This window comes from Cinclus cinclus, chromosome Z (assembly GCF_963662255.1).
Source record: "Cinclus cinclus chromosome Z, bCinCin1.1, whole genome shotgun sequence".
Lineage (NCBI taxonomy): Eukaryota > Metazoa > Chordata > Aves > Passeriformes > Cinclidae > Cinclus > Cinclus cinclus.
This window is the reverse complement of record NC_085084.1, coordinates 49,548,430-49,571,537: the sequence shown is the minus strand read 5'-3', so window position 1 is coordinate 49,571,537 and position 23,108 is coordinate 49,548,430. Positions and strand designations below refer to the sequence as shown.

At 38.4% G+C, this 23,108-nt stretch overlaps 1 protein-coding gene across 14 annotated transcripts in view; it reads left to right on the top strand.

Moving 5' to 3' along the window:
• Positions 1-23,108, top strand: part of LOC134056819 (transducin-like enhancer protein 4) — a 97,161-nt gene that overhangs the window by 8,875 nt on the left and 65,178 nt on the right. For 12 of the 14 annotated variants that reach the window (XM_062513705.1, XM_062513704.1, XM_062513700.1 and 9 more), the window contains exon 5: positions 21,871-21,933. The exons of the other annotated variants lie outside the window; for them this stretch is intronic. In XM_062513705.1, coding sequence (XP_062369689.1) covers positions 21,871-21,933 — 63 coding nt within the window. The remainder of the gene's footprint in view (positions 1-21,870; positions 21,934-23,108) is intronic. 14 annotated transcript variants of the gene reach the window in all.

Here is a 23,108-nt window from a genome sequence, read left to right as displayed (position 1 = left end):
GAAATAACCTTTCCCCTTGCAACTGCAGAATAGCATGCATGATGACAAGAACTTCCATATCATCCAGGTTTTGCTGTTCATCAGCAAAGGAAAGTGTCGTTTACTCTCACTTGTTTAGGCAAATTCAGACAGATGCTTAAGACACAGGAAGTAGCACAAAACATGCTGAGCAAATGTTTAAATTAAGACATATGCTCTGTTTTGACTGGCAAAAGGCTGTACTCTACGGTGCTTAAACATAAAAGCATTTTTCTGCCTTTGAAGGATACTAATTGATAGGATGCTGCCTCACTGACTGAATTAGTTCATGGCCTGACTTTCAATTACAGAGGAGGCCAGTGGTGACCCTGTGGTTATGGTCACCTAAGTTTCCCTAACAAAAAATCCTTACATTTTATTTTTTTTTCTTTTAATTTTATTGAAAGGAACTTGCAATAAGGGAGACTGTTCCAGTGAGAATCCCTAGCCCCCTTTGGGGCAGTGATAGAGGGAAGGCAGAGGGAGGGAGAAAGGTGATGTGTACCTTTGCAGTGAGAAGCTCCCTCTCCTGCCTGGCACCACTGCTCTTTGGGCTGTCCAGTGTGGCTGGAAATATGGCACAGGCATAAGGCTCTTTCTGAACCATCAGGGCTTACTATCCACCGAGAGAGACAAGCTGCGTCACCATTTTGTAAATAGCTTTTGCACCATTTTGTGCGGTGAGATTTGCCATCCTTCCAGGGGCAAAAAAAGAAGTGCTGAGGTCATTCAGCATGGGAAAAAAACATTAATTAGCAGTTAGGTTTCAGAGTGAAGTATTGCTTTGCTGGGATGCCCAGGCTTTACAGCATTTGTGTAAACTTGATCCTGCCCTATTGTGCATGTGCATTGTGGTGCAGGTTTTAGTTATACACTCACTGATCTCATTACCAGTTTTCCTAGAGGAGGTCTTTCATTGCAAAAAATAGACATTAGGAAAGTAGAATTAAGACTGCAGAGCTGATTGTAAAGCTGGTTTAAAAGTGTTTGGCTGCTTGTCTCAGTTAAGGAAATAACTTCAAACATAAGGATTCAGGCATGTGAAATAATTGCCATTGTAAGCTCCTTAAGATTCTGATTTTGATTTATGTTACTAAATGTGAGGGGGGTGCTTACACCGGTCAATCACATTGAATACCATAGATTGGGTGCATTATAACTGGTGAAAAAATTTTAACATCGAGACTGTCAGACATGGAGAATTCAGTTACCAATTTAGTCTTATTTTTTTCTCTTTTTTTTATGGATAATTGTGGTGTACTGTTCATGGATATAATAGAGAATTTGGCTTGTCAAAAATGTGGATAAGTTTGCGAACAGTACAATTATAATTGTTTAAAGAAGTTACTTTTGTGGTCTGCAGATTGTATACATCTTGTCACTGACTTTCAGAAAACGTGCTTTTCCAGCAGGTGCAGTGGGAGTTGAGCAGAGATGATAATGTGAAACGCAGGGTATATAAATCGATACTTGCATTAAACTAGCAGGTGACAAAAGTGTATCTGGAAGCCAAACCTATCTGTAGTCAAGTAATGCTGCTCTGTGTCAGAAATCGAATGTTCAAGTTAAAAAATAACCTTTATTTTTAATGCAATAATATGAATTTGTTTTAAGAATACATATTTGTCTTTCTGTTTATCTGTGTTCTTACAGGTTTTGTCTTGGTTCAAGGTAATAGTTATACAGTTCCAGTGGTACCTAGTAGAAGATGTCTCTGCCTATGGGTGGGGTGGGGGAACTGGATGAACTTTAAGGTCTCTTCTAACCCAGTCTGTTCTGTAATTCTACTTCAAGTACTTCTGATTTTTTTCCCCTGATAACTGTTTGTCTTAGTGGTGGCTGTCTCTGTAGTTCAGTGTAGCAGAAATGGTTTTGGTATAATATCAAAAGCAAGTCTCCATATTTCTTTTGTTTAAATAATAGATTTAAAATATAACTGAAATATGTCAAAAATAATAAATAGAACTCTGAATAATGATTTCTTGACTATATGGATAGGATTAGGCATAAAAATTGTCTTTCTTAGCCCAGGAGAGGTACATAATACTCTGGTAGTGAACACTGGTATTATGGCTAAGGCACTTAAATGTGCAAAGGCAAATCAAAGTTATCATCCCCATAGTAAACTTGAAACGGTCTCCTTATGGTTATGTAGTTGTATGGTGTGCTGTATTGCCAATTCCAAATATTAAGTCATGCCAGTCACTGGAATATCATGAGATTGCCTGAAAATTAATAATGAGATAAACAAAATAAATTTAGAGTTGTTTTTAATTCCATTCTGATTTTAAGCTGCCAAACTGTTCATGTCTCATGCTTCTTTCTTCCTTTTTTTTTTTTATTTGTTTTTTGCAAATAAGGAGTAAAACATACCAGGATTTAGGATAAAGCCAATGAAGTTGAGTATGAGATACAGCGGACAATTTTTGTCATCATTTCCTGCTCTCAGAAAATATGTCAGGTGCACTCTTCTAAGGAAAAATAGTAACAAACTGAAAATACATAAAGAATCTTTCTAGAACTGATTAAATTTTTGTGTCATAAGGTGGCAGAGATATGGTGGTGACAGCTCTTCATGTGTTAAAAGGAAACAGAGAATATAGTTTTGAGTGGCGATCTTCTGAGTTGGCCTCTCTTTTGGTCTATTTAAATGACTTCTCTGCAGAATCTTACACAGTCAGAGTACATTGACATTTGCTGCATAAGATTCAAATTCTTCAAAGGAGAAAAGCTTTTCACTGTTACATTTGGGATGTGAAACACTGGCAGTGAGAATGTGTGCTTTTCTTTTTTCTTGTGTTTCCTTAAAAAAGCTTGGTGGAACATTTCACAATTAAGCAGAAATAAAAGTTTGTCCCCTTTATTTTATAAATAATCTGTATAACACTAGGCCCTGCCACTAGATTTTTTTTGGTATTACATACTGTGTGCATGTTCTGTATGATTACTGAGAACATTTAATTTTAAGAATGCTGTTTTTTCCTCTATCTAAAGTATAGTAAACCTCTTTATGTTACTCTGTCTGCTTATGGAAGTGGCTTGGCTGTTTGGAGACTTTGCAAATGAGAAAAACCCCCTCTGACACTGTTCTAGCTTACCCCAGAAAGAAGTGATAGCCCTAGGACTCAGTAGCACCACAGAGAGGGCATGATGAAGCTGCTGCTGAGACATCTCCTGCGTTTCAATATAGGTGCAGCCTGTGGTGCACATATACTATAGCAGAACAGTGCTTCAGAGAGCATAACCTTTCTTTTCTTACTTTGACCCCTAAATCAACAAATCAGAGCAAGGCCAATGCTTCTCTGCAAATAGTTAATAAAATACTGTGGTACTTGAAGGCAGTGACAGCAAATGCTTTTGAAATTTAACGCTGACAATTTTAAAACCAGGAACAACAGCAAAAAGGCATAGCCTGGGTCTGCTGTATCCTCAAGGCAATTGTTTTCCTCAGAACTCAGGGGTGCCCATGGGGTTACTGCAACAGGCTCAGCTGGGGATGAGAGAGGAGCAGGTGACCTGAAGCCCACTGAACTGGCACAGTGGTAAGGCCCATGTAGAGGGTGGGAGAACTCTTGTGGGATGGTGCAGACCTCAGAGTTGGCAAAGTCAGGGTTACAGGACATCACTGACAATTGCTTCATGACTGATGCTGTCGTTTACCATGTTAATACTTGATAGTATTATTTAAAATTATTCATAAGACAAACTTAGTGAGTTTTTAGCTGAGGGTTAAGAAAGAGAAGGCATTTCGATCATACTTTTTCTTTCTCAAGTATTTTTGCTTCCAGACAGGAGAGGTGGATCTTCATTTTTGGACATTCCTTATAATGAGATAGACAATGGGGCTTCCAGATTAAAATATCTAGATATCTGGTTAATCTCTCTTTCTCAGTAACTTACAAGTGCTGGTAAACCAATTTCTCCTATTTATCAGGCAATTCAAATGTTGCTTTTTAAAACCAGTGGGAAAATAGAGAAATTTTTGAGCAAAGTTTTTATCTTGGATAGCCACTTTACTCCTTTTCTACCCTTTCACAGGGGTGAATAAGTTTTCAGCCATGCCTCCTATCTGAAATGATTCTTGACTTCTTTTTGAAGGCATAGTGCTGTTTTCCAATTACACTTGCCTATTAATAAGTGCAAGGGAAACAAAACAACTAGTGCAACATAGCTAAGGCTTGGGGTAGGGAGCTCACTTACGGCTGACAGTGCTTGTCCTTGTGTTTTCACCTGTCTGCCTTGGGAGAGCCTGCTGTAAGTTTAAAGTGGGCAAGCCACCATGTTGCTGCATGACAGCCAAGAAGCCAGTGGCAGCATGGACTTCATGGGGGCATTTGAGTCCAGCAGCTGAGCCAAACTGTTGTGGTTTTGGTTAAGAGGGATGTGGGTCTCCACTGGGTTTTTATGGTGGCAGTAGGAGGCAAAAGTTTAGTACTCGTCCTTCACGAAGCACCATGGATCTGCAGAGAAAAGCAGTGTTGCTATTCTGTTCCCTGCTCTAGATACCTGCTGATGTTTCTCCAGGGGCTTGCTTGCCATAGATCCAGGGGAGAGGCCATTTTTAATTTAGGGCATGTGACAAATTACCAGCTGGAGTTTCTCTGACTGAGTTTTTGACCTCTGCAGCCCTTTGCAAAAGTCTCCTAACATTTCTGTGCCTCTGCCTCTCGCTGAAATGTTGGTGATATGTGTGCAATGGGGTGTGATCTAAGATTTACTTAATTAACATCCATTATTAGATGAGAGATTCTGGAGAATCACTGAATATTAAATATATATGTGTTTGCTGTGGAAGGAAGAGCACTCCTTCCAAACCTGTGTTCACTGTGTAACAAAGTCCAGAAGTGCCTTAACTGCTGTGGAGTTTCCATTGTCCTTATGTTCCAGAGGTTACCAGGAGATATAACACCACAGATACTTGAGCTGTCCTCCTGTCTGCTATTCTGTTAATTGTATTTGGAGACAGAAGACGGAAATAGAAGAGGTCTTGTGATAACATTTGGAGAAGGAAAGAAAAGAGAGTAAGGCCAAACCTGGCCAAAACACACTTTTCCATTTGAGGGAGAAGGCAAAGAAAAGGGCATGTTTGGAGGAAGCTGTTTAATTGATTTTCATCTCACATCTCCTACTCCTGCAGTACCTTTGACTTCATATGAAAACCATCCACTTTTTAGTGGACTCTTCAAAAGATGGCACTGTGCTGATGTGTAAGAGAGTCAGCTACTATACCGCTAATATCCGGCTTCTGTGATTTTGTAGAGCGTGTGACTAGATACAAAGTAGGTGCCTGTTCTTGTAATATGCATCCACAGTCTTGAATAACACAAGGTTTGAAGGACTTGGGGCATAAAACACTCCCTGTATGCTTGTCTCAGTGTGTTAACAAAGGATGGATTGTCTATTCCAACACTCAATTTGACCAGTAGACTTGCTGTCTAATTGCAGAAGGCTGTTGCAGTCTGAACATGTTGCTTATTTGCAGTTTTATCAGACTTTCTAATTTCTGGTGGCAAGATGTGTGTTTTCTTTTTGTCTCTGCCTGAACAATATCTACAATAACAGCAAAACCAAGCATTGTTGAGGCTTTCCTGCTTATTTGCTGTATTAAAGAAATATCTTTGGCAACTTCATCCAAATTACAAAGGATTTTTTATGTTAGTGTTATTTTTATGTATTTATTCTTGAAAAATAAATGGTGTATAATGTCTTGGTTTAATTAATTCAAGAGTGATACCCTGCTTCCTTTGCATTTCATCTAAGGTGGAAAACAAATCTAATAATGTGTCTTAAATGTGGAGAACATAAATGGAACATTTTCCATTTGTGTCTTGTATGTAACAAGGCAGTTAGTTTTCTTCCCCCCCAACAAAGGTCCCTGGTTTATCTCTACACCAAAAAATCCATCCTGTTTCAGCTGTTGGCAGCATAAGAAAAAGTCTTAAAATTGTGTGCCTCTGACACCCTAGAAGTTTCTGGGGCATGTTTTCTTTCTCACATTTTTTCTCATAAAACCCACAATCTACCAAGGATAAAAATTGTTCTTGTTCTTAGGCTTGATCATGTCTATAGAGATGTAAAAAGCAGCAACACCACTAGACTGTACAAGAAGAGGGCCCCATGAGCTTACATGTGGTTGCTTTTTTCTTTCTGAGGTTGTAGGATTCTCTTTGAGGATGAGTTTTCAAGCATGTATACAAGATGCTTTTAAAACTGACATTAGCAGCCTTGCTATTATACACCTAAAGAACCTTCCTCCATGGAAAGACAAAAGACTTTTCTTTGCAGATAAAAATGTCTAGCTTCTTTGCATATGCAACATTTTTTTTTTTCAAATATTCTTTCAGTCAAATGGACATATAGGCCCTATGAATGTAGGGAATTATCTTTTGTCCTTTGTTTACTTGCTGCTAGCTCTCTTTTTGTGCTTGGGACTCAAGTGTGTATTTCATCTAAAGCCTTGATTTTTAACATCGCTTTGTGTAGGTGAAAGAATCCTGGGATAATCTTAGTTTACACATTTTGAAAGAAAAATGCAGCTGTAAGTATGCACTGCGTTAAGGGTCAAGAGGGTTTTTTTTAAGCTTGTGACAGACCTGGAGGGCCTGAAAATCTGTAGACACAAGAAATGCCTCTCTGTATTAACTTAAAGCAAGGCAGAAAGCTCTCTGGTGGATGAGATGCAGCTGGCAGGATCTGGGGCTTGGAGGGAAGCTAGTGCAAGTTTCTGTACTATGTTGTCAAGGAATTCCCATGAGACTTTGGATAAGCTACTTTGACTACTCTCTGCAGTGAGATGGGAGCAGTGCTCTGGGCACTTTTGCACCACTGGGCTGCAGAACAAGGGCAGACAAATGCTTGATGTGTGTGGTGTAAGTTATGTGACTCAGCACGGTACCAAAAAAAATCTAGCACATGTGGAGTGTACTTCACAGGGGAATGTTGAAGTTGCAGGAGTGTCTCAAATCTCTCATTGCTTGAAGTTGCCAAAGTTGGTGCTGTCAGGACATGCTGCCTTGGCTTAGTAGTTTCAGGATCACTTTTCGAAAAGTGGCACCTAATGTTTGTGTCAAAATATAAGCATAGTATGGATTTTTCTTACACAAAAGCTGCAGAAGACAGGAGTCCTGATTAATCTTAGTTCAGCTTTTTTTTTTTGTCTATTAGCAAGAGCCATGTTTCTTCTCTCACAGGAAAATGACTAGGTATGCCCAACAGAAATCACTCAGGTTTGTATGAGATTCTTAATTGTCCAGTAAAGCTGGAAGAGGAGAGGTGCATGATGTGCTGTTCCTCGTGGAAAGACTTTGGTCAGCTGGATGAGTTGTACTGGGTCAGATTCTCTGCCCAAAAACTATTTACATGGTTTAGCCTGTGGTGTTTTCTTTCATGTATATTAGCTCTAACCAGGGACTGGAAAAGAGTCTTTCCTTCTCCTGGGGAAGAACTGGGAGTAATTCCACTTTTCACAGAAACCTGTTAGACAGGGAAAGTGAAGTAAAGAAAGAGTGTAAGTAATGTATATATAATGTATAAACTCTTTGACCACTAGGCTGTTACACAGAAGTCTGTCTGATCTCCACTTTTTTTTTAATGTGTTGCTGCTGTATTTTATGTGTGAATAAGGCTGGCAGGGTTCTTAGCTCTCTGAGGAACATGGCTGGAGAAGCCCTGAGCTGCAGGAGTTGCAAGGGCAACGTTTTTGCAAGGCTGAGTTGTGAGCTGCATGGCAAAGAACTTGATATTATTAAGCCAAGACTCAGCAGGGTTAGTGGGTAGCTCTAGTGCTGAAGATGGAAACTTGTGTGCATTTTTGGTGACTTCATCACTGCATCATTCCTGAGTGGGGAGACTAGATGCTGAAGACTGCGGTTTGGGATTTTTTTGGGGTAATGTGCTGTGGTTTGGTTTTTTTTTTGGGATGCAAAGCTCCATTTACATAGTTATAAGTAAGGGTAGAAGCTCCCATGTGCTCAGGTATTCTAGAAAATCCTCTTGAGTATTTGTCTCTTGCTAATTTTCTGCAAAATTGTGTGTCTACTCTGCTAAGACATTTTTTAAAATCCCATTACATATCTTCTGGAGACTTCACCTGTGACTTTCACTGCTACAGATCTCTGTCTGGGAAGTGGAAGTCATATTGGTTCCTGAAGCATTGCCCTTAACGCAGGATTGTTTGGACAGCAGTGTGTTAAGAAATGGGAGGCGAGATATTATTACATGGGAGTCACTTAGAAGTATCTGTCTTGGTCTAATAGGGTGGTGTGCCTGGGGCAGAGTACTTTATCCCATGGCAGTTTTGTCCTCCTTTTGTTTCCTATGTGAATTCTGCTATCTTCTGTCCCAGCTGCAATTAACAGGTTACAGTAATGTACCTTTCAGTGGTAATGCAGTCAGTGTTTTGGTTTGTATTGAGGAAGTGTGCCTGTGGTAGTCGATCTTCTCAGCCTCTGTCCTCCATTTGGAAATGGACAATAGGGTAATACTGCTTTTTAACCAGGGTGGGATTTTTTGGGGTAAACCAAAGCAAAATTTCTTACCTTGTGGTAATATCCATGCCACCTGTGTGCCCAAACCTTCACAATGCATGTATAACTAACTATGCATGCAGTGGTTGCAGCACCATGGGATCTTGGCTCTCTGGTACAAGCAATTACATTGTAAAGTCAGGGAAAATCGGGGATTCGATACACTTTTCTGTGCTTGGCAGCTCTGTGTGGAACTAAGCAAAATTCAGCTGAGGCAGGATCTTGGTGTAGCTCTCAATAGCTAGTTTCCCAATCTCTTTTTAACCATGATTGGATTTTTACCTGCCCACTAGACAATGAATTCCTCAAGGCTCTTTTTTTGATTTATTTGTTGCAGAGGTTGAAGGAAGGAAGGTAATGACAATATGAGATGTCAGAAGATTAGGCAAACCAGCTTCATATTCAGTATTGGGGATCATGGCTTTGACTGAGTCATCACTCCTCAGTGTATGAATACCCTACATTAGAAAAGCTGTAAATGTAATTTGAGCATAAATGCAAGTTGAACTTTTGAAAAGAAGTACTAGTCTAAGTACTCTCTTCGACACAATGTAAAATAACAGTTTGATAGCCAGTTCTCTCCACTGAAGCACTGCTCTGCTTTTCCACTTTTGTGAAGCATTTAGATGGATTTAGGTTGTAAAGCAGATATTTCTGTATTCAAGCATCAGTTTGCTTCTACCTGTTGTGGTTGCTCTCCCTTGGAAGGGAGTCAACTTTAGATGCAGAACAGCTGTGAATGTAACAAAACTATAAAGTCTCTGAGTGTACAGTCTAGGTTAGTTAGTAGAGCTGGAGAAAGTCTGACTTATAGCTGTATCACATGAGCCCTACGCAGGTTCTGTGGTGGATATTGAGAGAAATTCTGTATTGCTTTAGACTGCAGAAAAATGGCATCGATTTTGAATACTTTGTTTACAGGTACAGAGTTAAGATAAAGTGGTGTTTGGTGCCTGTGGATGGTATTTAACAGTACGACTGAAGTACACACAGGTGTGCTTTAACTGCTGTTGAACAGACTTGCTCAGGTCCTAATATCTGAGGAGTTGGCAGGGTTTTTACAGCGCTGAGTATTTACCCAGCTCCTTGGGTTATTCTGTAGCTAGTTTACTGCAACTTTGGTTTTGTGTTCAGGAGCAGAAGTTATACTTGTGGTGGTAAAAGTAATTGTGTCCCTTGTTGGTGACATAAAAAAAAAAAAAAAATGTTTTCTCACTTCTCTTCCCCTTGCTTTCATCCACACTTGGTGTGTTATGGTAGCGAAAATTGACTCATTTAAATAAGTAAATCAGCAATTTCAAACTGACTTCACTTTTTATTGAAGTATATTTTTTAACACACTCTCTCATCTTCACTGAAGCTCACACAAAGGAAGCAGTCTGAGCTATCTCCTTGTCATCAAACCTATTTTGCATCCTACTCCTCCCAGCATTTTCTGCTTCTTTTGTGGAAAACATGATGATTCTACATAAGCGCAAAGTTTGCAAACTGTTGGTAGGTAGTTCAGTAATTTTAAGGTCACCTTTCTTGTATTTCTGGCAAATTTCTAATGCAGACAGAATAGCACAACTAAGTCTCTAATTGTCATGGAAAGCTGCTATTACAAAAAGGAATAATTATCATAGTTTGTGGGAAACTATTCACAAACTATGCATAGAAACAAGAATGTACCCAACCTTTGTGTATTTTTGTGGGTGAAAGTGTTAAGATTTGAATTTGGGTATTTTTCATGTAAATGCTTGTCTGAAACCTTTTTGATTAAAAGAGTGGCGAGATTGCAGACCCAGCAAGAGAAATATGAAATTAACAAATCCAGAGACTGCATTTTGGTAAACTATAGAATTATTCCATGTTAAAAGGCTAGAAATCCATGAAATCCACATCGAACAGGGTATGGAAATGGGGCTTTGCTGTCTCTCACTCTGTCTGCTATAACTGAAAAAACATACATTGTTTTGTGAGTGTGGGTTTTTCTTCACAGTTTTGACCACAATATTTAATTTCTTCATTTGACCAGTACTGGCTTCTGCCACTAATTTGCACTAGTTGCAATACTTATTTATCGTTTTAAATTCACTGTGAAGTTGGGTATTGGTGATTTGATTTACCAGATATCTAACAGGTGGCACTAAAGGCTAGTTGAAGTGTTAGTTAAACCAGTCATGATACTAGCCTGAGGAGTGTAAAGTTGAGAATATGATTGATACCAATATGACTTTGTGGCAATGTAGTGGAGGAAGTGAAACAGAGTGCTTTATCTTGCCCAAGGAACTACTGGTATCTCTAATAAGATGAGCAGCTTGACAGAAATGCTGCTGCATGGTCTACTCCCTTAACTGTGCTTTCTTTTTCTGACTCAAAGGAGTGTTCAGAATAAGTCTTATCTTGGAGGTTTTGTATGTCTAGGACTGAAGTCTTCCGTGTGCTTTGAGCAGGGAAAAATTGGCAGAGGTAATGAAAGGGGTAATCCTGCATTTTCGTCAGCCTTGTGGTAAGCTGGGTCTGGGATGGCATTCGTTCTTTGAAAATAAAAATTTGTGTCATTTGGAAGTGGGGTCTGCTTTAATGTGGATAAGTTCATTGCTTAGTTTATCAAATGCCCGCAAAATTGTTGTCAATAGAGGGATGGGACAAGCAAGAGTAGCTGGATTAAGGGACAGCCTCTTCTATGCCTCGTACACCATAACTGGTGAGTGTGTAATCCATGTTTCTGGCCCAGACATATTTGTAGTAGAGGTTCATGGGAGTGAAACTGGTATGGCTTTGTGAAGCAGTCTTGTTCTGACTCATTCCTCTTTTGATAAGAACCTGTTTAAGGAGAACTGCTTTGATCACATGGTTAATCTGCTTAGAGAGTTATTTATCCCGTATATTTGCTTACATTTGATGTTTTTTCCATGTTTTAGATGTTCTTAGTAGAGTTTGTAGGTGTAGTATCATGAAAAGCACATTTAACATATGGTGTGTCTTGAGCATTTGTCTGAAATTAATGCAGTTCATAGTAGCTCTCCACAAAGGGTGATCCCACAGGAATTACACACTAGAAAATGTTCCATGAAATCTACATTTCCTAACCAGACAGGAGTTCTTGCTCCATTCCTCCTGTTCTGCTTTTTATGTTATTGTCTTAAACTTTTTTTTTAATATAAAAATATAGTTCATATTGAAATCCCTTTTAGATGAAGAGTGTGTGAAAACTTCAATAATGCTGATATAATTTAAAGATAAATGCCATTAGGTGTTGCTTGACTCAGATTCTGTCTGTTCTGGAAGGAGTTTTACTAGGGGAATGCCATGCAAGTGAATTGAACATCAAGATGTACTTAGTGTATCCAGCTGCCTTGGACAACAGATTTTTTGTAAACATATCAAGCATGCATGTCTTACAAATGTCTTAGCTTTTGCTTTGCAAATGTGTCTTCTTGGGAAGGCTAAAAAGAGAATTGTAAACTACATGATTGTTTTAGAGGTATTTCCTTAGAGGTAGTGAAACTACCACTTGACAGGTATTCACATGTTAAAGACTTAAATTACCTATTCTTTCATTGTCCTTTACTTAGAAAGAAGAATAGCAAGCAATCCTAATTGTAGAAATGCTGAAATCAGAACAGTTATTTTCCGCAGAGGTAGTTATGATGAGCAATGATTGAAATTATGAGTAATGACAATTCATATCAATATTTTTTCCTCAATAGAATTTGGAACTGCAGTCTTTTTTTCGTTTTTCCTCTTCAGAAGGCAGTATTCTGCTGCATCAAGAATCTTCTCCTGTTGAGTTGTTTGCTGCAGCAAGTCTTTAACTTAAAAAATACAGGTAGGAATCAGTATCATCTGAGTGGTGGCAGAGATGTATATGAATTGCGGAATGTCCAGTCTTGTTGGATATTCTCCTCAGGTCCCCAGCTCTGTGCCACTGTCCCTTGTACTCTTAGGGCAACATGCTCCAGAGAAAGGGAATTGGGTTCCTCACTGACTGCCATCTATGGTGTAAACTTCTGGTGGGAAGCTGCCCTTACCTACAGGGTGCTGGAAGTTTACAGTTGGTGCTTCTGTAGGTCTGTGGCATTGCCATCTTGAGCATGAGGAAATCATGAGCCACCTGAGGCTGAAACTTGGATTTAAATTTGGAGTAAAAGAAAATGTGTCCTACTTATACACTCTTAGTATTTTAGTAAACTTTAATTTTTAGTGTGTCGGTTTAACAAACAAAATACTCTTTAGATCACAAAGGGAGAAAGGTATCTTATATGTACTCTACTTCACCGATGATTGTTCTATTCCAGCAACTGGGATTTGATAAAGTATGAATCATTTCTTTATCTTGAGAAAGAATTACTGGGTATCATATTTAACTTGGTTTAAAATGTGAGAGAGTAACAGTCCTTATTTGAATTTCTGTCTTTGTAAGGATTCAAAATTGAAACTTGATAATATCATTGCCACTGAATCCACTGCACTGTTTTTTCATCTCTTTCAGGGATGTTAAAATTGTGCCGTTCTGTATTATCTTTAAAGGGCAATATTTCTGTCTATTGTTTCAAACACTAAAATCTGTTGTGTCAATCTGCAGAAATTGCATCTTGAGTACTGCTCATTTTTCATGGTAGTGAAAATGAGTTAAAATGTTTCCCTTAAACAAACACTTTATATTTCTTGAGCTAATTGCTGTTTTTGATGTATTGTGAAATTGTTAGGTAGGAAGAAGAGGTAAATGATTGAAGGTGATACACAGCAAAGTGTCCAAGCACTCTGGGAATTCTTGTAAACGGGATTAACAAATCCACCAAATAGATCAGTATTTATTCCCCACATTTTCTTTTCTGGAGGCAAATGCTATCAAGTGTGACTATCAATGGATCAGAAAAACTATGGGCTCCACTTTTCATAACCTTCAGGGCTGAGGCAGGTAAACAACAGAAACCAAAGGTGGAAGAGAGGTAGTAGTCTTGTTCCTGATGCAGAAGGACTGATTCCTGGCTTCCAGATGAGTTTGGAAGAAAATAAACTTGAGTTCAGCAGTCACATTGTATTTCTTGTTTTTATGGGTGACTTCTGATTGCAGCTTTTATCAGTTTATTGATTGGTTTTATGTAGTTCATTAAAACCTGTAAGAGCACAATACTTGCTGGAGAAACTTAATTTTCTTTCTTGGCAGACCTTTGTCTGTTGCCACTGGTTGCAGTGCTTTTTTCAAAGTATCAAGACTGTGAAGTATAACTTTTTAACTTTTTTTAGGTGTAACTGGAAATCTCTTACAAACTTTGCAGTTCTCAACTCTGGTAGCATGTCATCTTATACGTGATTAACATTTGAAGCATGCTGCTCCAGAGAAAACTGTGGCCATAATACAGAGAGTGGATGAAGGATTACAGGTACCTATAGCTATTTCTGAGTCTTCCTTTGTATGTATTTGAGGATAAAAGTGAAGTTCTGGCAAGGGTCAGAAGTGGACATTGACAGTTCCTTTTTGTTGTGGGAAAATTACTGCAGTATTTATTTTATGACAACATTTGCCTTTTTTTTATCAGAACACTCTTTTGTAAGCACAACATATGTACATTTTTAAAGCCTGGTTTCTTTTGGATTAAAATGCTAGATATTTTCACCTCTTCTGTGAAATTTTGTCCCCTTAGTATTTTTTCAGAGCAGTTCAGGCCACCACCTCAAGTAAAACACAGGCCTACTACAGGTTTTTGCACTCTCAATCTTTTTTTTTTTTGGTGTGTGTGTAATTTTTCATAATAAAACATTGAAACTACTGATCTGCAATATTCCTTTCTAACTCCTTTCTAAGTCCTTTCTAATTCTTTTCCAATTTTCCTGTCGCCACTGTGAAGCACATTATAAAAAACCTGTGTTGTAAATAAAGACATGGGAGACTTTTCTTCCCCTGGGTAAATTAAAACTGGAGTCTAAAACCAATGTATGCATATAGCTGCAAGGACAGGCTCAGACTGGCTTGTGCCATTTTCAGCAGGTGCAGAAATGTGGTCAGACTCTGGCAGGATGTGTGAAGGGCAGAAATTGAGTAGCAAGGGATTATTCATGTGCTGCTGTCTTTCAGCATTTATGGGAGAGATTAAAATGTGAAATTCTGACCTAATTGCAGCTAAGGGACAGATGCAAAATACTGAACTTCAAGCAGAAGCTGCCATAGGTATATAAGCTTAAAACATTTTTCCCCTATTTTTTTAAGTTGTGAAGTCACAGTTTAAAAATTGGTAGAGAGTGATGGAAACTTCTCACCCCTATGTAATGAGGACATATTTCACAAAGAAGTATTGAGGATTGAATGTGAAATGCTGAAATGCTGAGGATTGCTTGTAGGTGAAGGCATAGTACCTTAAAGAGGACTTCAAAGCTATACTGACGGAAACATTTCCTGTAGTAGTGTCCTTTTACTCATTTCTGTCTGATTTTTCAGCAAGTGTTTCCTGCTGCCTTTGAGGAAGGGAAATTGAAGCCAGTCTTTGTCATTTTAAGTTCCACTTGCAGCCTTTTTTCTGGATGTTCAGCAGGTACATATGGCAGGGCAGGGCAGGATGCAGCTTTGTGGCTGCCTGAGCAACTGAAGAACTTTGGTAATCTCCAGGCTGTACATTTCTATTCCCCTACTTGCTGATGTAAGTTGATATTAACAAAAAACCCACCAACTTCATCAGGTGACAGGCTTGATGCATGTTTATGTGTCACCCAACTTGACTTGCTTTTTATTGTTCTAATCATGAATGACTCAGGACGTATCCTGTCATGCTCAGTTTAGCTCTATGCGATTCTTGAGATATTAAATAAAAGCTGTGTCTTATCAATTCACTTCAGCAGCCCAGAGTGGTATGTACATTAGCAAATTGATTTAGAGAAATCTGCCACTCCAATTTATTGCTTATGCTGCTGTTTATAGTATTTTTTGCAAAATAGGCAACTAAATTAACTTACAAAACAATAAATTAACTTGCAGAGGGAAAGTTACATCACTTTATGAGCTTATCTGCGATCTTTTGTTAAAAAGGTTGCTAGAAAAGTGAGGTGGAGAATGGTACCAGTGTTTATTTGGCAGTCTGGTGGAGGTGGTTACATTCAGCTTGTATGTGCATTGCTCAGACAGTGTCTCCTAAACATCAGCAACTGGCTTAGTGATGAGATCTTTTTTTGTTTAGTATCCTGTTTAGCACAGAAGGTAAGAAGGTCTTTTGCCCCCACTTGCTTTGACTACAAGGCTAGGCTCTTTGTGTCTTCTTTCCAAACTCCATTCCTTCAGGGCTGAAGAGAAATTACATATTCAAGCCTTGTAGTATTTCCTCCAGCTCTGTAGAACTGAAGTAAGCACTTCCAGACAAAAATCTGTGATTAAAACAAAACACATTCTTCTTTATGAATGAAGAGTTAATTTTCTGTGAAATACTAAGATTAGCCTTTTTGCTTGCTTTATTCAGAATCATGGTACGTTTCATACAGTGTAATAATGTTTTTTTTGTTCTCACTAATTTGTGAAATGCTTGTTTAGGGTGTGTGCATGTGTTCTTGGTAAGCACTTAATAAACTAGATTGATCTTTTTGGCAAAGGCTGCATTGTGTAGAACAAATTAAACCTGAAATAACAGTTGTTGCAGATTATTTTTCTGAAAGCGTAATTGCATATATTCTTCTTCCTACTGGCTGCTGAAATGGGTTTCCCAATAATGTTTTATTATTCTGGTTTATTTCAACAATACATGTATAGTAGTTTTGTTTCCATTCCACTGACAAACGTAGAGCCTCCAGTGGTAATTCTTTACCGGCAATTTTTTATAATTGTAATAACTGTGGAACTTTGTGAAATATAGTGGAAATATTTTCCCAAAGTTTATGTGCTATAAATAAAATCCCAATTTTGTTTTTTTCCACAGAATCATTTATGGGGTTTTTTCGAGAAAAAAGGGAGTGCAAATAGATATTTTTACACAACAAATTTATTCTGAACTCCCTATCTGTTAAAACGTTTCTGAATACTTTAATATCTGGAGTTTATACGACTCTTGCTTCCTTTTTAATCTCCATCAGTGCTAACAATTTGGACATATGCTAAAATGCTAATTAACGCACTTAAACATATTTAACTGAGTGCTTATGTCCTATTTTAGCTGTGTGTGGCAAGGGTAAATTGAATTAAACCACTGCGTTTCCATTCTGAAGGGGATTTAGGAGTCTAATGGTCCATCACATGCTCCTCTTTTCCTACAACTGATAGCTGTGGAGCCATGGTTGTACTCCAAGGAGCAGCTTTACTGGGCCCCCTTCATAGACTGGGTCACCCACCTCATGTGGCCTAAGGTACAGTCTTGTCTACAGACTTACCTTTGAACATTTTTCAGAACTCTTTATAGGCACTCGTGAACTTAAGGTGTCAAGTTTTTGGGTGCATTTAGGAGATAAAGTACCATTTAACTGTTAGGTCAAAAAGATTTCATTCTCTGAATCAGAAACATAAACTTTTGCTCTTGTGTTGAATCCCTGCAGCGATGCTGAGGGGACTGTTAACTGATTTGAGTCCTCGTAACTTTACTGGGAACAGATTCTGGCACAGTGATTTTATTATCATCTCTATATACTCTGAAAAAAAGAAAAAAGTTAACATTGTAGTTAATAAATATTTAATCTTTATCTTTTTAAAAATTATGTCACATAAATGGCTATGAAAAGAGATCAAAGTTTTAAAAACAGTTGTCTTGTGGGTGTCTCCCAGAGAATGCAAACAATACAAGCTTACATTACCTAAGCCAAAAGGTGATTTGAGCCCAAGCCTTTCCTTTCTGCCTTTCCTTCATCTTTTCTGGTTCCATGCTGGTGTGTTTTTATGCAAAACCAAGCGTCTTCTGTGTTCAGGGAAAGGAGTAATAGAAGTGTCGGTGTTTGTTAACAGATTTGACAAACTGTGGCAGCAAAAGCTATCTTTTTCATATTTTGGCATGAACAGTCACCCTTTTATTGGGCCATTAATGCTATTTCAGAGCGTCACGCTGTATCCACAGGCAATAATTTAGCAGTTGTTTATCAGGAGCTTTCATAAAGCTTTGAATAGTATTATAACGTTCAGTAACACTAACAACAGCATTTCAGAAAAAGTGCCAGTTTACATGGGATATCCATGAATATAGTTGTTCAGGAATGCATGACCCACATAACCTATAAATGTAATTGGAATTTACACTGCTGGCATAGGCTGATGGATAGCAGATTAGAGCCCTGATTAACCATGTGATTCACAGGCTGGGAATATACTGTCCTAAGAAAGAGTCATTAGATGCAATCAGAATTTCAAGCGGTCAGATGAAATTCAAGTATGCTGTTTGCTTTCCTTCCCCCTCCCCCCCCCCTCCCCCTCCCTTAGGTTTTTCTTTTTCGGTTGCACTCTTACTCATTTATTTATTTATTTTATTTCCAGAGCTGGAAAATACTACTTTGATGAATCTGTTCCTCACCCTAAAGCTGTCTGTCTGTTATTCATCAGAAAGCAGGTTGCAGTTCAGTGAGCAGAAGAAAAGATTTTAATAGAAGCTGTGCCAAGGGCTGTAATGCATCATTTTAGAGCCCTAATTACATTACAATGACAAATATCAATGGTGACAACAGCAATAACCTACATCCTTTAATGGCTATGCTGGAAAAGGAGTTTGGGCGCTGTGCCATCAGATTAGACTTGGTTTCAAAACATAGGCCATTAGAAGTGTGTGTGTGTCCACAGCATTTCTGGCTGATAACTGAAGCCCAGTGGAAGGGCCTGTAAATAAATGAAGCCTCTCTAAAGCCTGGTCCTGTGGGACGAAAGAGGTAAAATTAGATGACTGTGGAAACAGCCATGTTTCTGAGGCAACTTTGACTTTCCATGTGAGGAATTGGATGACTGTTTTTTTGAAATCATACTTTTTCCTTCTCCTGGCAGTTAGACTGATCATGAACAACCCATTGCCCTGATGCCTAACAGAAAAAAAAGAAATCCTAAACTGTTGTTCAAATGTAGGTTTTTTATAAAGTATGTGAGTAGAAATGTGTTCACATTTCTGACCTTGTGTCAGAGTTTGTAGCATAGGCAAAGAAGAATGAGTTTCCAGGCTTCCTCCAGGGGTACTAGGAATAGGTCTACTGGGATGCTAATCTATGTCATCGGTACCTACACCTTCAAGCTTCAGGGCAGCATCTCAAGAATCCCACTCAACTAACATCTGGCAGCTAACTCCTTTCTCTTGTATGTTTTGTGGAAGACAATCAAGCCTGCTGCTGTGCCATTATCTCCTGCAGTTAATTGTCGAAACACTTGCAGTATTGAGACAGAGTGTGCTTTGTATTTACCGTGTGAAAATGTCTGGTGTGAGACTTTTCTTGGTACAGAACGTGTACCTTCCTATCATTTGTGCATGTACACAGTGTTTTCCTTCGTGCCTTCAGACTGCACGTGGTCTCGAAAGATAGGCACTCTGTGTCTCAGTCGTTCTGTGTCTCTACAGTCTGCTGCTGCTCAGCTGGGCTGTCTCCTTGCTGCCTGAGTTTGGAGGATGATAAAAGGTAACTGTATGCACAACCATGCAACTGGGGATGCTCTTCGTTAGTGAAAGTGATGACTGTTTTAGGAAAAAGTGCAAACACTTCGGCATTGCATGGGCTTTTTGGCTTTTTTGTGACCGGCCTAGCAGAGGAATGCTGCTGAGGAATGTTTCAACATCACTTGAAGCTGCTTTAGCTCTTTTTCTTCTCCATAGGCTGAGCTGGATGCTGCCTACATCAGCTCAGTTCCCTGCATACAGAAAGGCCTCGTTCTGCACTCCGGTGGGATTGATTACAGTTGTGTAACTGTGTATATTCAGCCACCTGTTTTCAGTTACAGCTTTTTAGAAAACTGTTTTTAGTTGAACATTTCCCAGGTTCAGAATCTGCCAGAGGTGAATTTTTGTATAAATACTCAGCAAATATATTTCAGCCACATTTTTGCCAGAAGAGTGGTAGAAGAGAGGCATACTTCTGTTGGGGAGGGGGGGGAGAAGTGATAAAAAGAAAAGCATCATAACTGAAATAATTTAAAATATCTATGGTTGAGTACCTTAATTGAGAAGAAATGCCCCAAAGTGAATTGAATAAAATTATTTTTGTTGACTAAGCTATATTCTAGCTGAATGGTAGTTTCCAGGTTTGATGGGGAAGCCCAGTGAAGTTTTACAGCCTGTGTCACCCAGGAGGTCAGATAAGACAATTCTAACAGTCCCTTCTGGCCTTAAAAATCCATGAATCTACAAACATTTTAAAATAAGATGCTGAGCTCCTGCATGGCACTGGAGCTGATTTTGTTCTCAGCTCCTTAGCAGTGCAGTAAAGGTATCCAGCTAATGTAACTGAGGTAGAAGAGTGGTTTTTCAAAGGCTACCCCCATGGAGCTTTGCAGGGGAAGGTTGTGACAGGCATTTTAAAGATGGGAAGGAGTTGTTTTGCCACAGAAGAAAGCATGATCTGCCTGTTTTTTTATGAAGGCACATATGTGTGTTAAATAGCAGGTCAGAGTGGCTTCAGCTTACGCTGAGACAGAGGCACTTGGGAATTTTCTGCTCATGTGGAAAATAGAGTGTGTAGTTTTCTCTCTCGCTTTAGGGCACTCAGGAGATTTCTGCAAAAAAAATAGCAGTGTGGCTGGAGCCCAAAATTTGGAAATTACTAGATTAATGGTGCTTGATCCATTAATAACAGGTGCTTTACAACTGTACCTTGTATTGCAATCTACATTTTCTTAATCAAATAATGCTGTATTGGATTGTGCAGCCTTTCTGGCTGAAGCTTAGGTGCACACAACTTGTCGCTCCCTGTGCTGCTCTGTGTAACTAGCAGTTAATAAAATTCCTTGCCAACTAGTGTAGTGAATTCTGTCTGTTTAAAGGAATGTTTAAATTTTGCTTTGTGAGATATCTGATATTACAGGTGCATTTTAAATTTGTGGATAATTTAGATTGTTGTTTGAACAGAACATACTATAAAGTATCCTGTAAGCAGAATAAATAGAAAAGATGTAGTAGACAAATACAAAAAAAATTATGAAAATGCATAAATTTAATTAGATGAGGACTTGCATAAACAGTGAAGACCAGTGGGGAGATACATGGACAATTTAACATAGAAATTGCTATACAAATAGCATAAGGGAATCTAGATGGATTTCAGAGGCAGGAAGAAGTTGTATTCCAAAATAGCATGTATTAACTCGTGTGTATCACACAGTATGCACAAGGGGGCAGAGTTAGTTTCACATGTGCTCTTACCTCTTGCAAACCATATCGGCTGGTTACATAGCTCTCTAAATGTAATATTCCTTGAACCCAGATTTGTTTTGTGTGAACTTCAGACTTTTTACTGTTCCTTGTGAGCTTTCCTGATTTATAGATTGTTTTCCAAGTGTCATTTAAAAGACAGCATAGCCAAAAGGTTGGAAGGTTTGCTTTTAGAAGAGGGAATGCTAAATTGCATGTTAGTATGTCTTCATCACATGATTCCTGACTTTACAAGAGGAGAAAAGCATTCTGTCCGATTGTAAAATGAGGAACTGATCCTGGTTAGAATTTATTGTAAGAAAATTATGATTTATGGTAGGAAAGTCTGTGTGGCTTTGAATATTCTGCTTCTGGAGCTGTAATTCTTGTGTTATTTAAACAGATCTCCTCTGTCTCTATTGATATTTTCAGGTTAAATACAGAGAATAAGATTTGATCTTTGGTATGAAAATAAAACATTGTGTGTTACTAATTTGTGTTTACAGCTGCCACATGAAAGTAGCTACTACTAACCAGGAGAATAGATAACAGCAGAAGTGTGTTACAAGACTGCAGTATTCCTTTCTGAAATATATGGTAGAATGATTATCAGTAAGATTGTATATTTCAATACTAATGTTCTCATGATATGCACTGTTACAAGTAATGGTTTAGTTGTTTCCTTTGCTTACAATGGTATTGCTATTGTTCAAAATGATCCTTCCTTCTGCATGGTTGGAGAGAGTTCAGTTTGATACACAGAATTTTGTTTATCTTTTTTGTTACATCTCCTGAAGATTCTGTTCTTTAAATTCCTGCGATTATGTAATCAAAATTAACTTTACTTTGTATCAATTCTAAATAGTATTTTTTAAGGAAAATATTTTAGCCAGAAATTAGTAGCTTCCTAAGTACATTTGGATCCATGTGCAACACTTATTATTTTGAGAACATCTCTTGGCCAGAGGATGGCCAGAGTTGAAAAAAAAACAAAGGTCACTTTAGGGTTAATGGGTGACAGTCGCATTTATGTAATTGAACTTCTTTTTTCTTGTGACTTGCAGGCAGAAATTGTCAAGAGGCTGAATGCTATATGTGCACAAGTCATTCCCTTCCTGTCCCAAGAGGTAGGTAGTCATTTGTACCACTTCTGATAGATACAATGACACAACCGTTTATATAACGGAAGTGGGACTTGGTATTGAGACTGTTTCCTTATGAATCTCTTGGCACTTGTAGATGACTTTCCATTGTGCTGTTACCACTTTAACGTCATTATCTTCTTCAAGCCTTATTATAATATCATTTAAATATATTTATGAAATGGAATGTGTTGTAATGTCAAAGCAGAATTTTAGTTTAAATATTTTTCTTAAATGTACAATATAGTTTTTCTTGCAATTATGGTTTTGTGGGTCTGAAATCAAAGACATCTTTCAAAAGTGCTAGAAAGGCATAATTTGTGCTACTTCCTTGGCAATGAACATTAAAGTTCGGCAGAAACTTCTGCTTTGGTACATGAATAATGATGTTCAACACAGCAGGCATAGAAAACACAGCTTTTATGTTGGCTTTTTTCTCTCTCTGAAAACCTGATTACTTACTACCTTAAATCCTTTTATGTTTTTGTGTATTTGGGGAATATAAACAGAAAATTGAAACTCACTGTGAGGTAATTTCTCTAACCATTAATTTTCTTCAAATTATGATTTGCTAGTATTATTGTGAGTGTATTGTAGATAATTTAAGAGGCACTGGGATTTGGAAGAGTTGATGGGAGCTTGTGAGGAAGCTGCTGAGCAACTGGTGTGTGTGAACTAAATAGGAAGTGTGGTTCATTAAAGGAGACCTTGGGTGCATAGTGGCTTTCCTTGTCCACCCCACTTTAGGAAAGGGGCTGGAGACTGGGATCTGGTACAGGTTAGTGTGCATCAATTAAGCACATGGTGTCCTTTCAGTACAATATGTAGCTACGAAGACAACACTGGAAAGTGTATTTTTGTGTATTGTGTCTGTAAAACATCATTCCTGAGAACACGGTGTGACTTTGTCCTGGCTTTTCGGTTGTTACATAAAATGCCAGTGCTTTTCAATAGAGCTGCTCAGCCGGCTGCAAATGAGAGGCTGTGTGCTCCATATTGCTGTTCAGGTAATGAGCTTTGTGTGTGCCACATGTGTGTGTATCTGTATGTGTTTGGAACAAGAATAATACCATCAAAGCTAGAACCTAAGAGTGTTTGCGAGTGCCACTGTACTCTCTGCTTATTAAGATGGATTTGTGGAAACTAAACGGTGTGCAATG